The sequence below is a fragment of the Mustela erminea genome, chromosome 8 (genome assembly GCF_009829155.1).
Source record: "Mustela erminea isolate mMusErm1 chromosome 8, mMusErm1.Pri, whole genome shotgun sequence".
NCBI lineage: Eukaryota > Metazoa > Chordata > Mammalia > Carnivora > Mustelidae > Mustela > Mustela erminea.
In genome coordinates, this window is record NC_045621.1 from 3,034,424 (window position 1) to 3,050,024 (window position 15,601).

Below are 15,601 nucleotides of genomic sequence, written 5' to 3' on the forward strand. Positions count from 1 at the left end.
CCATAGACACAGATGTCACAAAAAGTAAACCTTTTTCTTTGGTCTGGTCTGCATACATTGAAGATGGCTAAGATGCCATGGGATTCCAACACGGAATGCAGACTAGGACAAATCTAACTGAATTACACACGTATGACATAACCTCACTGAGTAATCGTGGTGGTAGCTGCAGGGGAGCAGCAGTACAGAACTCTGGAAAACAGTCATCTGAATACAAAAGGAACTAACTGTACATCAATACTGTGCTCTGGTTGGTAAATTCGTTTTTCCTGGGGGTGGTTCACAATTCTGAAACTGCTTTGCAGGTACACTAGGTGAAACGAGCAACAGAGAAAAGTTACGAAAAGCAAGAAGGGAAGCTATATGAGCCCTGCCCTGTGGCCCTGGGGATGTCAACAGTACGAACTCGAGCGAAGCTGAGACAGACACACGGAACAGGCAGACGACCACAGATAGGTACAGACGCTCGAGTTAGTATGCCGTGTTCATATACTCTACTCTACACACACACGTCACCCTTGCCCTGTCCCCCGGAAAAAGCCATCATCCCCCAGTATCAAAGAGCACTCCCAAGGTGCAGATCTTGATTCCAATAAAGACAACCAGGGCTCCCTGAAGAAATGTCTGACTCCTGATAAGGAAAACATGAGAGCCCAGAGCACACCTTCTAGTACCAAAAAGTAAGGAGGTGTTAAAAATACATAGCTATTAGAAGGGCAGGATCATATCAAAAGGACACAAGAACCGAAATGAAGGAATTCCTAATGGCCAAAGCGAGAAGAATCTCAGTAACAACACAACACAATGTGAAACTGGAGTATAACCCAAAGAATAAAATAAAAATCACTGAGTCCACTCTGATACAAATAACTGAATAAATCAATGGAGAACGATCTTCCCTACAGAAGATTTCCAGATAATATATGTAAAAATCCCCCTCCCAGTAGGCAGAGCTTACTCCCCTCACCCTCTGAGTGTGGGCTGAACTTGCTTCCAAAGAACAGAAGGTGAAAAGGGGAAAATAACTTTAGAGAGGAGAAACCCAACAAACACAACTTCAACCGAGTAATAAAGGTCAGCATCACCCGCTGTGTTACGTGACTGTCACTAACCCCAGACGCATCCATCAAAACCCAGATCACAATGTGATGAGAAGGGCTTTTCCTTTCTGATCTTCTCTTCAAAAAAAAAAAAAAAAAGCCTTCAACTGCAGTCTGATGATAAACAACAAACAAGAACACACACAGCCCAGATTAGAGGATATTCTACAGGCTAACACTCCCCCCACAAACATTGAAGGTCATAAAAATTAAGACTCAGAAACTGTCACAGACTACAGAAAACTAAGGAGACATGACAAAGAAATGCAATATGGTATTCTGGCTTGGATCCTGAAACAGAATGTTATGGGAAAAAATGGTGAAATCCAAATAAAGTTTCAGGTTAACAGTAATATACCAACGTTCTTAATTCTGACAAACATGGCATGGGGGCTGTATTCATTTGCTAGGGCTGTTGTAACGAAGAACCACAAACTGAATGGCTTCAACAGAGAGCTACTGTCTCACGGCCTGGAGGCGACGAGCCCGAGACCACACTCCTCTCCAGACGGCCGGGCCACATCTGTTCCAGGCTGCGGTCCCGGCTTCTGACAGACCCTCGCCTTGCAGCAGCCTAATTCCACTCTTCACATGGCCTCCTCCCGGTACACCGACCTCCGAATCTTCCCTGGATGTAAGGACAACATTCATGCTGGACGAGCCCACTAATCCCTACTCCAGTCTGGCCGCCTTCTACCACGTACGTCTGCAATGACTCATTTCTGACTTGGCTGTCAGAATACGCTGCCTGCCATGGGCCCTGGGGTCTCCTTGTACTCCAGTGCCATGTACGTCATGAACCGTCTCCTTGTACTCTAGTGCCATGTACGTCATGAACCCAAGGGCCTGACCGTGCTCTTTGCCTCGGTCATTTTCAGGGCTGTATTTGCTGCAAGTAAGTTTAAATTAAAAAAAAAAAAAAAAGGTGATGTCTCCCTCTGGGACAGGAGAGCAGGTTCTGCTACAAACCAGCAGATTGCCCATATTCAGCAGTGCTGACCTATAACGCGATCCACTGCATATGTACGCATTCATCTGAGCCTTCCGTGTCACCCCAGTAGAACTTGGGGAGCAAGAGAAACCCAACACAAACATGACATTCGATGCTGCTGCACATGCCACGGAGAATCCTTGGGCTCTAACTCAAGAGCTTCACATCTTCTGCCAACATCCATAGGACAGTAGAAGGCTAACTCTTAGTTTGTAAGCGGTGTAAAAAATTAAATCCCAAACCGAGTGCTGTCCAGCCGGCCCCAAAAGCCCTTGGCCCTCTACCCTACCCACCCCAATCCCAGGCCTCTCCCTTTCTCTGAAAATATAACTGTCCTAGTTTTTACAGTAACACTAAGTGTACATGCAAAAACACATCGTTTTTTTAAAAAATAGACATATTTTTAAGCCTTTTTTTTCTTGAGTGAGAGAGACGGGAGGAGGGGTGAGGGAGGGAAAGGATCTCAAGCAGCGTCACTCCCGGCACGGAGCCAAACGCGGGGCTTGAGCTCAACAACCCTGAGACCAAAGTCAAGAGTCAGACACTTAACCGCCGGAGCCACCCAGGCGCTCCTGTTTTTCGAGTCTTTTAATCTACAAGCTTTCCCTTCATTCCTCTCTTTTTCTTGCAATCTGTTGAAAACAGGCCATCTAACCTACAGAATTTCTCAGGACTTTGCTGAATGCACAAGCGCGCTACCTATTCTGAACAGCTGTGCATCCTCACACACCAACTGAGTCAGGACCCTACTGATAAACACCGAGTGATCTTCAACTTCTGCTATGATAGGGACGCACGAGTATTTTTCAGCATGGATCTCCAAGAACTATAGCCAAGTGTTTTTGTAGGACTTTTACAGAGAGTCAGACTTTGGGGAAAGAATATTCCAGAATACCCTATTAATGCTACTAGAATGACGGAAATGAATAGATGAATAAAAGGATTTTTTTTCCTATCTGGAAAGATTGATGGCCTTCTCAAAACCTAAAAATAAATATTAGCGCACTAAACAAAATTACTCAAGCAAAAGGGTAGAAGAAAAAAAGATGAACTTTCCAGTATTAGCATAATTTATGTTAATTCTGTAGGAAAAAATAAATCCCTTTTCCAAAAGTATCGCAATTTTTTAACTAAAACCTAGAAAAGGTTTCTCCGAAGAAAAATTTATCATATTAGGAAATATTACAGACTAGAGTCAGAATTGAAATTCTCGTACAACTCCAAGTTGGGGGGCGGGGAGAAGGGAGCGACAGAAGTCTACAGGAGAACACAGAAGGGAAAGAAGAAACGCTTCTAGCCAGAGCTATTTTAAAGAAGGCAAAGTAATTTAAGGTGGGAGTTAGAACTTTCTTAAATCTGTATTGTTCATCCAGGAAAGACAACAGGTTCACATTTACTTTTTTTTTTTTTTAAGATTTTATTTATTTATTTGACAGATAGAGAGAGATCACAAGTAGGCAGAGAGGCAGGCAGAGAGAGAGAGGGAAGCAGGCTCCCTGCTGAGCAGAGAGCCCAATGCGGGGCTCGATCCCAGGACCCTGAGATCATGACCTAAGCCGAAGGCAGATGCTTAACGCTCTGAGCCACCCAGGCACCCCCATATTTACTTTTATTTTTTTTTTTAAAGATTTTATTTATTTATTTGACAGAGATCACAAGTAGGCAGAGAGGCAGGCAGAGAGAGAGGAGGAAGCAGACTCACTGCGGAGCAGAGAGCCCGATGTGGGGCTTGATCCCAGGACCCTAGGATCATGACCCGAGCCGAAGGCAGAGGCTTTAACCCACTGAGCCACCCAGGGGCCCCCCCATATTTACTTTTATTTACAAATATTTTCTTAGGCAATCAGCAAAATCTGTTGATTTTTAATTTGCTTTTTATTTTTTATTTTTTAAAGATTTTATCTATTTATTTGACAGAGAGAGATCACAAGTAGGCAGAGAGAGAGCAGAGAGAGAGGAGGAAGCAGGCTCCCTGCTGAGCAGAGAGCCCGATGTGGGACTCGATCCCAGGACCCTGAGATCATGACCTGAGCTGAAGGCAGACGCTGAACCCACTGAGCCACCCAGGCGCCCCTTAATTTGCTTTTTAAAAGTTTTCTATGAACACAATGCTAACCCCTTGACTAAACACTTCACATAATCCTCAAAATCCCCCCTAATGAATTATATACCAGGAACCCCTTTCCACAGATAAGGAGACTAAGGCCCAGAGAAGTTAGATCACTTACCTGGAATCACACAGGTCTGGGGCAGGACCAGGTTTCTCTCATTCTAGAACAGATGCTCTAACCATTACAGCTCCTAATCTGACTGTCCCAATTACCTTCTTCAAATGATATCATCTCACCCACTTCATCCCCTCACCCAGAACTTTCTCCACTCCTGTGAAGACGGAGTGACCCATTATTTACATCTATTCAAGAGAGAAATGAAGGAAACTCGCTAAAATATATGAACACCATCAACACACAGCTGTGCTGAACTGAATGCATGAAGTCTGCCAAAATAAAATCCCCAAAACACACCCAACTTTGGAATACCTACTCTGGCAAAATCCATAGTAGCAACATTCCCCCAAGTGTACAAAAGGATGAGGAGGATAAAATGGCCCACGGTCAAATCAGTGTGGGGGAAACTTAAACCAATGTAAAGTAAGTTTCACTGCTACATTTTTTGTATTTAATACGCAAATATTAAATGTAAACATTTAAAATACAATGAGCAGTTTTCTTACATGATTAAACTTTTTTTTTCATGGAATATTTACCTCTTGGAACTTGTATTTTGCAGACTACATTTTTTTTTAAATTTTGTGTGTGGGGGGGTTAGAGATTTTATTTATTTGACAGAGAGAGAATCACAAGCAGGCAGAGAAGCAGGCAGAGAGAGAGGGGGAAGCAGGCTCCCCGCCAAGCAGGAAGCCCGGTGTGGGGCTCGATCCCAGGACCCCGAAGTCATGACCTGAGCCGAAGGCAGAGGCTTAACCCATTGAGCCACCCAGGTGCTCCTTGCAGGCTACATTTTGGAAAACACTTCAGAGCCTTCATAAACATTGTGAGAAATGAAAACTTTCCTCTGAGGAAAAACCAGTACCTGGTACATAGGAGGCATCCCAAAAATGTTTAATAAGCTGAATGAGCAATTCATCATTCTAGTGATGCAGTCCTGCTGTGACATACGCCTAGAGCAAGCTGCACTGTCGATACCCAAATCCCAATCTTAGATCTTTCATTATATGTAACATCCGCTGCCATCAAACCAGGTTGCAACCAAAGAGACACCCAAGAAAATATCCTACCTGAAGCAGAACATGACTTTTTTTGGCATCTGACCTTCCTCTTTATCCCCATCACATAGCCTTCCCACTCCTAAGATTTTCGTCAATTTCCAGCTAATGTTGAATGCCACTGAATTTAAATTACTGTAACCCAAATAAGACACCAAGCACAATATAAGCAAGATTCTTAGCACCAAACAGCATTTCATAAATGCGGACTACTCAAGCTTCACTCAATCCTTCCTGACTTCAAACTGGGTTGGTCAATTCTTCCACGTGGCAATACTCTATTCTCTGGCCTTTTGTGATACCTTCTCCTTTACATCTTCAATTATTTTCTCTAAGCGCCTGGCTCAAACCTTCATCTGTATCTTTACTTCTCCAGAAGCCCACGCCCCTATTTCCAATTGCCTACTAGGATAACAGGAGCAACAACGTGTGCCCCATGATCAATTTGGTAAAAACCAAATTTACCAACATATTTCTCCCCAACAAATCTCTCTCCTCCTCTGTTCCCTACAACAGGTTAAGGCATCACCATTTTCTCAGTCAACGAAGCTCACGATGTCGGTGCTATCCCTGATTCCTACTTGTCCTCCTCCCCTCTCTGCCAACAACCTGAGGCAGTTACCAAGTACCAGAGAATCCATTTCCAAAATGACTCTCTTATCTATTCACACTGTTCGATTCCCATATTGTAGCCACGCAGGATCACTACAATCTTCCTTCCTGGCAGATCTCCAGAACCTCTGCCTGACAGTCCATCCTTCACACTGCCATCAGAGCAATTTTGCTAAAACACAATTTCAATCTTGTCCCTGTCATTCAGAAATGGTCTATGACTCCTTATCAACTTCAAAAACATCCACAGAGTCTGTGCACATCCGATCCTGGGTAAACTCTCCACGCCCATCACTGCTTGGCGCTCCGTATAACAGACACTCAGAAAGCCCTGAATGTAACCTCCATTCTCCTATGTCACCATTCTTGCCACCTAGAACAAGCATACTGTGCAACAGAAAACAGACTCTTGGAGCCTACAGACTCAAACATTAGGGCCACAGAAGGACTGCGTGGGAAACGGCCTACTTCTGAAGGGCATCTAAAAGCCAGCACTGGGACCAAGACAATTCAGCCCTCAGGCCCTGAAGAAAGTTCGGTTTACCTCCCTTCCTTGGGTGCAGTTTGTGCCTTAGGTAACCACAGTCCAGGTGAACTGGATTCCGTCTTACCGTTCTCCTCTACCTGGGGGCTGACGTGTACATGTGAATCAGCAGCATGTTTTATGTCCTCTTTCCAGGAAACTCCTCAGTTCCTAAAATATCAAGGGTAGGAAGGGGGCCTCCAGTCTTTAGTTGCTCGTCTCCACTCAGGCCTGAGACGCATTCTGCGATCGGTACCCAACCCCCACTCTACGTCAGCTGCAAGGGAGGGCAGCAGGGAAGTCTACGGAGCCAGACTTGACTCAAATCCCACTCCATTTACCAGCTGAATGACACGGAGGTGTATTACCCAGCCTCTCGCCCCTCCACTTCTAACCCATTAAATAGGGGTAAGGCCATAATCCCTTACCCAAAAACCCTTGGGTCCAGATGTGTTTTGAAATCCAGAAAATTTTCTAGATTTTGGAAAGGTAACACAATATGTATTAAAGAAAATAAAAAAATCCCAAGTGGAACCTGGTCAGCACACTGCGATAAAACGCTTTAACACTTCTGCATCAACTATGAACATCTGCACTTGTTAGAATAAGAAAAAAGAGCTTCAAGGACGTTCAAGTCAGATTTTTGTCACAAAATGCACTTATCACAAACTAACCACAAACCTTTGATTCTGAGGTTTCAGAATTGCAGATAAAAGATCTGTAGTGCCGACTCTACAGGACCACAAAGAGAACCAACTGAGCAGTACTCACCAAGTGCTTGGAAGAGGACGTGGCCTACAGTAAGTGCTTATTTTCATGTGCAAGGCGCTTGTCAGACTATACGAGAGTATCTTAGTCCGTCTGCATTGCTTTAAGAAAAATATCACAGACTGGGGGGCTCAGCACAACACGTCTCACAATTCTAAAGGCTGGGAAGTCCAAAAGCAAGGGACCTGCTAATTCAGTGCCTCATGAAGTCCCTCTTTCTGGTTCACAGAAGGCTGTCTTCTCACTGCGTCCTCCCTCATCAGGCGAAACAGGTGAGGAAGCTCTCCGGGGTGTCTCTTATAGAGTCACTGACCCCATTCATGAGAACAGCACCCTCCTGACCTAATCATCTCCTAAAGGCCCCACCGCCGAATACCATCGCATTGGGTATTAGATTTCAACATATGAATTCTGGGATGGTACAAAGACTCAGTCCATAGCACAGAGAAACAAAAGTGAATAAAAATTATTTCTTCCTCCTAAAATGGTAAACTTAAAGTATCTCTGAAAGGGTACCCAAGGCATCTAAGCTCCAGAAGACTATTTTAAGTACAACTGTAGCTAGCAGGTATGAAATGATTACATGCCAAGCACTAGATTTTTAAATGAAGTATTTATTATTCATAAGCACTCTAAGATAGATATTATTATATCCACCTTATAATGTCTAAAAAGAAGTTGAGAGAGATGAGGTAACCTACCAAAGATTAAGCAGTAGACCCATTACGTAAACCCAAGCATTCTGACTTGAAGGTCCATGCTCTTACGCATAACCTTATGCCATCTCCTAGTTATGTGTCAAGCCTTGACACTATAAAACTGGGAACCATGGCGCATGAAGGACAACAAAATCTGCCAATATTCCTCTACTTCCCTAACGATGACATTTTACATTACACAGCATAATCTAACAATGCCAACAAAACAAAATGCAAACTTACCAAATGCTGCAGTATGACATTAGTCCTGTTCAATGAATTAAACCTGAAACAAATGTAGAATACAACATCTCAGTGCATAAACACCACATTTCCTTTTGTTTTAGCCTCTTCTAAAAAGTATTAGGAAAAAAATGAATTTGAAACAAAAATGGGTAGAGATTCTTTCCCCCTTCATTCTGCTCAAGGTATGTCCCCCCAAGACAAACTGGAAACCATGATATAAAGGAGAAAGGACTTTAAAAAAAAAGGCAGCTGAACACGAGGTGGGGGAGGTGGGAAGACTGCGGTTGCTCCCAGGGCCTGGAGAAAACTGTAGAAGGTCAGATCCACTAGAGTTCCATCAGTCATTTCTACGTCTTCCTCCTCCCCCTCCTCCAACTCATCATCACCTTCACCCACTTCATCCTTTGTCAAGAACCACGCAGCACCGTAACAGATTCGGCCCAACACCATCTCTGACGACCTTCCCTGAACTCACCTGCTCCTCCATCAGATCCGCAAGGGGCGCCTGGGTGGCTCAGTTGGTTACAGGACTGCCTTCACCTAGGGGCATGACCCTGGAGTCCCCGGACCGAGTCCCACAACGGACTCCCTGCTCACCGAGGAGCCTGCTTCTCCCTCTGACCTTTCCCCTCTCATGCTCTCTCTCAAATAAATAAAAATAAAATCTAAAAAAAAAAAAAAAATCAGTAAACCAGAGTAAACTCATGCTCTCTTCCTGCTGACTTTACTCTGCATCTAACTTTACCATTCTGTCAAATCCTTTCTAGAATTCCATTTGATTCCAGTGGACTTTGAAGACGGATCACCACTCTGATTTGGATGAAATTCTTGGGAAAGAACTTTACTTTCAAAGTAAGGTTTTCTACCAAAATAAAGATCTATTCTGTAACCTGATTTAATATCTTAGAATTCTGTCACTTCAACTCCTGTCAAATAGTGCACTGCAGACACTGGTGGATAAGTGACAAATGTTAACCCAAAAATGTAGGATCTAGGAAATCAATTCCAACGTCTTCTTGAAAAAAAAAAAAAAGGCAGTCAGCAGACTTATACGTCTGTTCTGCATTCAAAATCTCATTGGCTTGTTCAAGTCTACTGCATTCTGTACGTCATTAATATATTCAACTGCTCCTTGCTGTTCTTTTTCTGCGGTGATGGGCTCCACTGAGGTTAAAGGTGAGTTCCTTTTTACTGACCTTGGGGTTGGCGGTGGGGAGGCAAAGGCCGCAGGCAGCAACTTGGTCCAGTCACCTCTAGTGACATTTTATAAACGGCCGTCTACACAAAACCATTACAAACCCAACAAAAATGTTTATTTAAACATATTTAAATAATACTTACGGAAAATAGTCATGATAGAAATTACAAAAAGAAAGCAAACTATAAAATAAACGTAACACCTCTAAGTTTGTTTCAAAAGTGTTTGCCTAGGCATACAAAGCTTAGGACACAGCCTGGCAAAAGTGATTAGTAAGAACAGAAGTCAAAATGGTAGAAGGTGGGGGGAGCTGGGAAGGGGCAGAAGGAAATCTGGAGAGGTAAAAATTACCTCTACCCAGATGATGCTTACAGGACTGTATACATATGTGCAAAAGCTAACTGAGCTACAGACTTCAGAAGAGCACTTTTCAGTACTTCGTGAACACTACAATTAAATAAGTAAAAGCAGTGACTAGAAGGAACATGAGGAAGGCCTCTGAGATGCTCGTACTATCTTTTTTCTTTTTTCGAAGATTTTTATTTATTTGACAGACAGAGATCACAAGTAGACAGAGAGGCAGGCAGAGAGAGAGGAGGAAGCAGGCTCAGGTTTTAACCCACTGAGCCACCCAGGGGCCCCATTGTACTATCTTCTTTTCTTGATCCAGGTGCCAGCAAAATGGATAGGTTTGGTTTGTGAAAATTCATCAACTTGTGTTTTTATGCTTTAAGCTTTTTTAAGATTTTATTTATTCGACAGAAAGAGTGCATGAGAGCACAAGCAGGGGCAGCAGGAGAGGGAGAAACAAGCTCGCCACTGAGCAGGAAGCATGATGCTTTGGGCTCCATCCCAGGTGGGATCAAGAAGTGAAATTTAAGATTTTTGAAATAAGGTCAAAAGTGGAAATCTGTAGCAGCAGCTTGATTAAGGACTGTGCATGGGGTTTGATACATATACTACCTGAGGGAAATTATAAATCACCAAGGCATTAATTTTTCAAGGATACTTTGAGATTTGAGGGGCAACTGTTTAGCTGAGGCACTAAAAAAAAAACAATATAGGGTGCCTGGGTGGCTCAATGAGTTAAAGCCTCTGCCTTCGGCTCAGGTCATGATCTCAGGGTCCTGGGATCGATCCCTGCATTGGGCTCTCTGCTCAGTGGGGAGCCTGCTTCCTCCTCTCTCTCTGCCTGCCTCTCTGCCTGCTTGTGATCTCTCTCTTGGTCAAATAAATAAATAAAATCTTTAAATAAAAACAAAACAAAAAACGTAATATGCCCATTGTCACCATTGTAACCACATTTTAGGTGACTGAATTTATGAAAATATTTGTAATACATCTCTCCAGAATTTTTTTTACCTTCTTATGTTACCTTTAAATTGAATACTACTATCCCCCCAAAAAGGAAAAACACTAACTTGTTTAAATCTGTCACTTCACATTTCTAGACTAGCATATTTTGAACTTGTCTTACCACAAGTAAAATACTTATTCTAGCCCAGTAATTCCACAACTTGTCTGCACATTAGAATCAACTGGAAACTCTGGTAAAACATTCCAAAGCCCAGTTCATACCCAAGACCAATTAAATCAAACTCTGGGGGTGGGGCACAGGCATAAATAAGCATTTGTTGGAAACTTCCCCAAATGATTCAAAAAAGTTGCCATCAAAATCAGTATTTTAGGGGTGGCTCAGTCCGTTGGGCCTCTGCCTTTGGCTCGGGTCATGATCCCAGGGTCCTGGGATTGAGCCCCACATCAGGCTCCCTGCTCAGCCAGGAGCCTGCTTCCCCCCTCTCTCTGCCTGCCTCTACTTGTGATCTCTGTCAAATAAATAAAATAATTTTTAAAAAATTTTTTTAAAAATCAGTTTTTTATGAAAAAATTAAACTGAAGTGACAAATACTAGCTTATTTAGGGGTATTCTCTAAATAGGGATTTCATATAGGCTTTTAAAATGTGAACAATATTTGCCCTCAAGCACCATCTTTTTTTTTAAAGATTTTTTTTTTTATTTATTTGACAGAGATCACAAGTAGGCAGAGAGGCAGGTGGGGAGTGGAATGGGGAGGGGAAACAGGCTCCCTGCTGAGCAGAGAACCCAATGTGGGGCTCGATCCCAGGACCCTGAGATCATGACCTGAGCTGAAGGCAGAGGTTTAACTCACTGAGCTACCCAAGCTCCCCCTGAAGTACCATTTTTTTTTAAAATATTTTATTTATTTATTTGTCAGAGAGAGAGGGAGAGCGAGCACAGGCGGACAGAATGATAGGCAGAGGCAGAGGGAGAAGCAGGCTCCCCGCAGACAAGGAGCCCGATGCGGGACTCGATCCCAGGACGCTGGGATCATGACCTGAGCCGAAGGCAGCTGCTCAACCAACTGAGCCACCCAGGCGTCCCCTGAAGTACCATTTTTAAAATTTTTTTGAACTTAAAAACTTCCAAAAAGATAAAACTGAATTAAGAAAGAAAAATGTAAGCACTAATTTCTTTAGATCCAGAATAACTCTGAACTCCTTAATGAGACCAGTACCCAAATGCCAGTTCAATGTCTTATCAGCAGTTTAAGCACCACCTGTGGCACAGAGAACCCAAACCTAGCTTCAAGTTCTAGTTTCACTCATGAGACAGAATTGCAGCTCATTCAAAGAAAGTTAATGTACACCTACAAAGTGCAAGTGCACAGCACCGTGAACAGAATTTTAAAGATCCCAAAAGCTCTGGACCAATTGCTACAAAACAGAAAAACCTAAGTATAAACATGTCCCTTACCAGACTCCATATAATCACATTAATTTTACTTGTTCCAATTTCTATTCAACCGTTACCTAAAATCTGGTATTAACATCTCAAAAAGGTATTTGACTATTCAGTCCCAAATAATTCTGAATTGAAGGTCTTGTCTTTCCCTCCTGGTGGCTCCACACTGCCATCTGGTGGACATGAGGAGGACACGCACCTTCCAGCTACTACTAATTTACTAAATCACTTCATCAGACTTCTTCCTCCAGGTGGTGCTCAAACTTGCCTGCTGGGAGCAGCTGTTCTCAAAGTGTGGCACCTGGACCAGCACCATCAGCATCCCAGGGGCACAAGTCAGAAATGCAAATTGTCAGCCCCAACCCAGACCTACTGAATTCAAGACTGCAGGGTGAGCCCAAAAATCTATGCTTAACAAACCCTCCAGGTGATTCTGATACATGCTGAAGTTAGAAACAACTGTCTTAGAAGGATGAGAACACTAGGATTTAGGAGATTTCCACAAATTACTCAATAAATCACACATGAGTTTACAAAATTAAACTCTTCATGGAACTGTTTAAGATGAAATAATGAAAATAGTGCTTGGGGTGCCTGGGTGGGTCAGTGGCTTAAGCCTCTGCCTTCGGCTCAGGTCATGATCTCAGGGTCCTGGGATTGAGCCCTGCTCTCTGTTCAGCATGGAGCCCGCTTCCTTCTCTCTCTGCCTACCTCTCTGCCTACTTGTGATCTCTGTCAAATAAATAAAAATCTTTTTTTAAAAAATAGTGCTTAATGAAGATTATAGCTGAAGTAGGCAAGGTAGAAGGTGAATAGAACAGAAAATCAAGCCCAAGACCAAGAAATTCAGGCATGAACTGATGAACAGCAGCTGTAGAAACACAGGAATGATTTCTTAGGAGACATTATGAAGTTCAAACTCAACGGAAAGGAAAAAAAAACTCGCTAAAAACAATTATAAGAGGTCAAGCTTGGATAGCTAAGTGACTACAGGTACTGAAAAGGCTGGCCAGGAAACGAGCTGGTCTGTAGAATGAAATATGAAGTCCATTTTCAGTTTCTTGAGACTGTGTTGACATAAACGGAAACATTCAACAGCAAGTGGAGAGACCGGAGTTTGACAGAGAAGTCAGGACCGAAGCTAGGTCACAAAGTCAGGCACAAAGATAACCGCTGAGGTGTAAGAACGTCTCACCCGCCCTTGAGGAATGAGACAGCTGTAGCTGAAAACCAGTGGCCTGAATGCTGCCCGGGTCTACTAATGTGTTTTGTCTGGTCAGCAGTGTTTTAAAACTAGACATTTAAAATCAAGAGATTCACCAAAAAATTGTTTCCCATAAAAAAACAGTTACAGAAAGCTTGGGTCTCCATTCTACAATGGCAACATGGCCTGCCCGGGATGAGAAGCCAGCCTCCTGCGACAGACACTTTCTCTAACTCACAGGTTCCCTACTAGGCCCGACCCTGCTGATGTGTAGCCAGCATTACTCAATGCTTCCTTCCCAGCCTCTGCCTTCGGGTCCGTGACTCCTAACCCAGAACAAAATGTGAGAGAATCTAATACTGAGCCCGGGGAAACAACAATGTAGAAGAGGAGACAGCTCCAGGAGCAAGCGCCGAAACAATGCCGTTGCGCAGAGCACAGGGCCGATGCCGAAAGCCGGGAGTACCGTGGGCCACTGGAAAGATCAAGCTCTTGGAAGAGCCTCCCCCGCTTTCACTTCCAAATCTCTCTCATCCTTGTATCTTCCCTTCAGGACACTTATCGCGAGTCTGCAACTAAGTATTACCTTTGTTTAAATACTGGTTTCTCGTCTGCTTTCTTTTGGGACTTCAAAAGTCTTTATGAGAAACAGTAGCAAGTAGCCCAGGTTGGCTGCAGGGTCAGGGAAGTGTCTAGAACTCCCAGAAGCTAGAATATAACCCTAAGCGGTACAGAATCCATGAAGCAAAGTCGGGTCAAATCTTTGAAGCAGGACTAGGGAATTCTTATTAATTCCGTAAGTAGGCGGACACCTCTAAGAACTTCTTAGCAAAAGGACTTCAGCAAGACCACCGGCAGGCACAGGCAGAAGCTAGAAGTCCACGAGTCAAGTTTCTGCAAGAGGAACAGCTGGGAAATCGGAACCAGCAGGAAGGGTCCCAGGCGGAGGCTGCGAGCGCGGCAGAAGTCGGAGAACTTCAAACACCTAGAACAACTCCGAGACGCCGCAAGCCCCGACGGGTGCGGGTCACACTCGGGTGCGCCGCAAGCCCCGACGGGTGCGGGTCACACTGGGTGCGCCGCAAGCCCCGACGGGTGCGGGTCACACTGGGTGCGCCGCAAGCCCCGACGGGTGCGGGTCACACTGGGTGCGCCGCAAGCCCCGACGGGTGCGGGTCACACCGGTGCAAACCGGCAGCGGAGCGGCGGACGACCCGTGCAGGCGGCGGGGACTCGCGCCCGGGACAGACGCGCCCAGAGAACCCGAGAGCTGTCTTGACCTGGGACGGCTCCCCAGGACGCCGGGAGCTGCCGGGGCGCCGCGACACGTACGAACGAGCGGAGCCACACGCGGCAGGGCCAGAGCGCGCAGGGACACAGGGTCCGCAGGAGTCCGAGGCGGCTCAGCAGTGTCCCCGCAGCGCAGACGCCCGACCTCCGCGCACACCACCCCGGGGCCCCCGCCGGAGAAGCCGGCCAGAACCGGCCGCGCACGCCCCGCACGCCGCAGCCCCGCACGCCGCAGCCCCGCAGCCCCGCAGCCCCGCACGCCGAAGCACCGCCCCGCACCGCCCCGCACCGCGCCGCGAAGGAAGAGGCGGGGCGGGCGAGGCCGAGGGAGCGCGGGGCGGGGCGCGGCGGGGCGTGCGCCCGGGTCCGAGTCGTGCCCCCGACGGCCGCCGGGGACGTCGAGGCCGGGCCGCCCCCGCGGCGCGCGACCCTCTGTCCCTCGGCGACAGCCGGGAGCCCGCGCTAGGCCGCTCGCTCGCTCGCTCACCCGGACACGAGCCTCCACGTCGGCGACCCCATGGCTCAGGAACCCGCGCGCGGAAGGTGGCAGGGGGCGTTGCCCCGCGGGATCTCGCGATCTCGCGTGGTCTCCCATCAGACCCGCCCACCGCCGCCCGGCTCCGCCCTGCGCCGCGGGACACAGAGGACGGGTCCTCCAGGCGGCCAGAGGGGCCCGCGACGGGCTTTCCGCCCCGCCCCCTCACTGGCGGCGCGACGCAGAGGGGCGGGGCGAGAACAGCTGCGGGCGGAAATGGGGGGAGGGCGGGGGAAGAGGATGGAGGTGGGGCTTGGTTAGGGGGCGGGGCTTTGGCGAAGGCGGGGACAGGGTGGGGCCGGGCGGAAGGAGCGGCCTGGACCCGAGCCTGGAGGACTGGGAGGGAAGAGGTCGCTCTCGGCTGCTGCCCCGGGCGGCTCGGTGTG

General features: G+C 46.2%; 1 protein-coding gene across 6 annotated transcripts in view; it reads right to left on the minus strand.

Annotated features, from left to right (window-relative positions):
* The window catches only part of HIBCH (3-hydroxyisobutyryl-CoA hydrolase), a 95,872-nt gene extending 80,504 nt beyond the window's left edge, over window positions 1-15,368 (minus strand). For 2 of the 6 annotated variants that reach the window (XM_032354175.1, XM_032354173.1), the window contains exons 1-2: window positions 13,977-14,220; window positions 8,222-8,264 (exon numbers count right to left, since the gene is read on the minus strand). Coding sequence is in view for 2 of the 6 variants with exons in the window: in XM_032354176.1 (XP_032210067.1) it covers window positions 15,168-15,275 (108 nt within the window). In the remaining 4 variants the exon portion in view is untranslated. Of the gene's footprint in view, window positions 1-8,221; window positions 8,265-13,976; window positions 14,221-15,167 lie in introns of those variants that run through there. The other 4 variants (XM_032354171.1, XM_032354172.1, XM_032354176.1 and 1 more) reach the window with 4 other exon arrangements.
* Window positions 15,369-15,601: the final 233 nt, after the last annotated feature.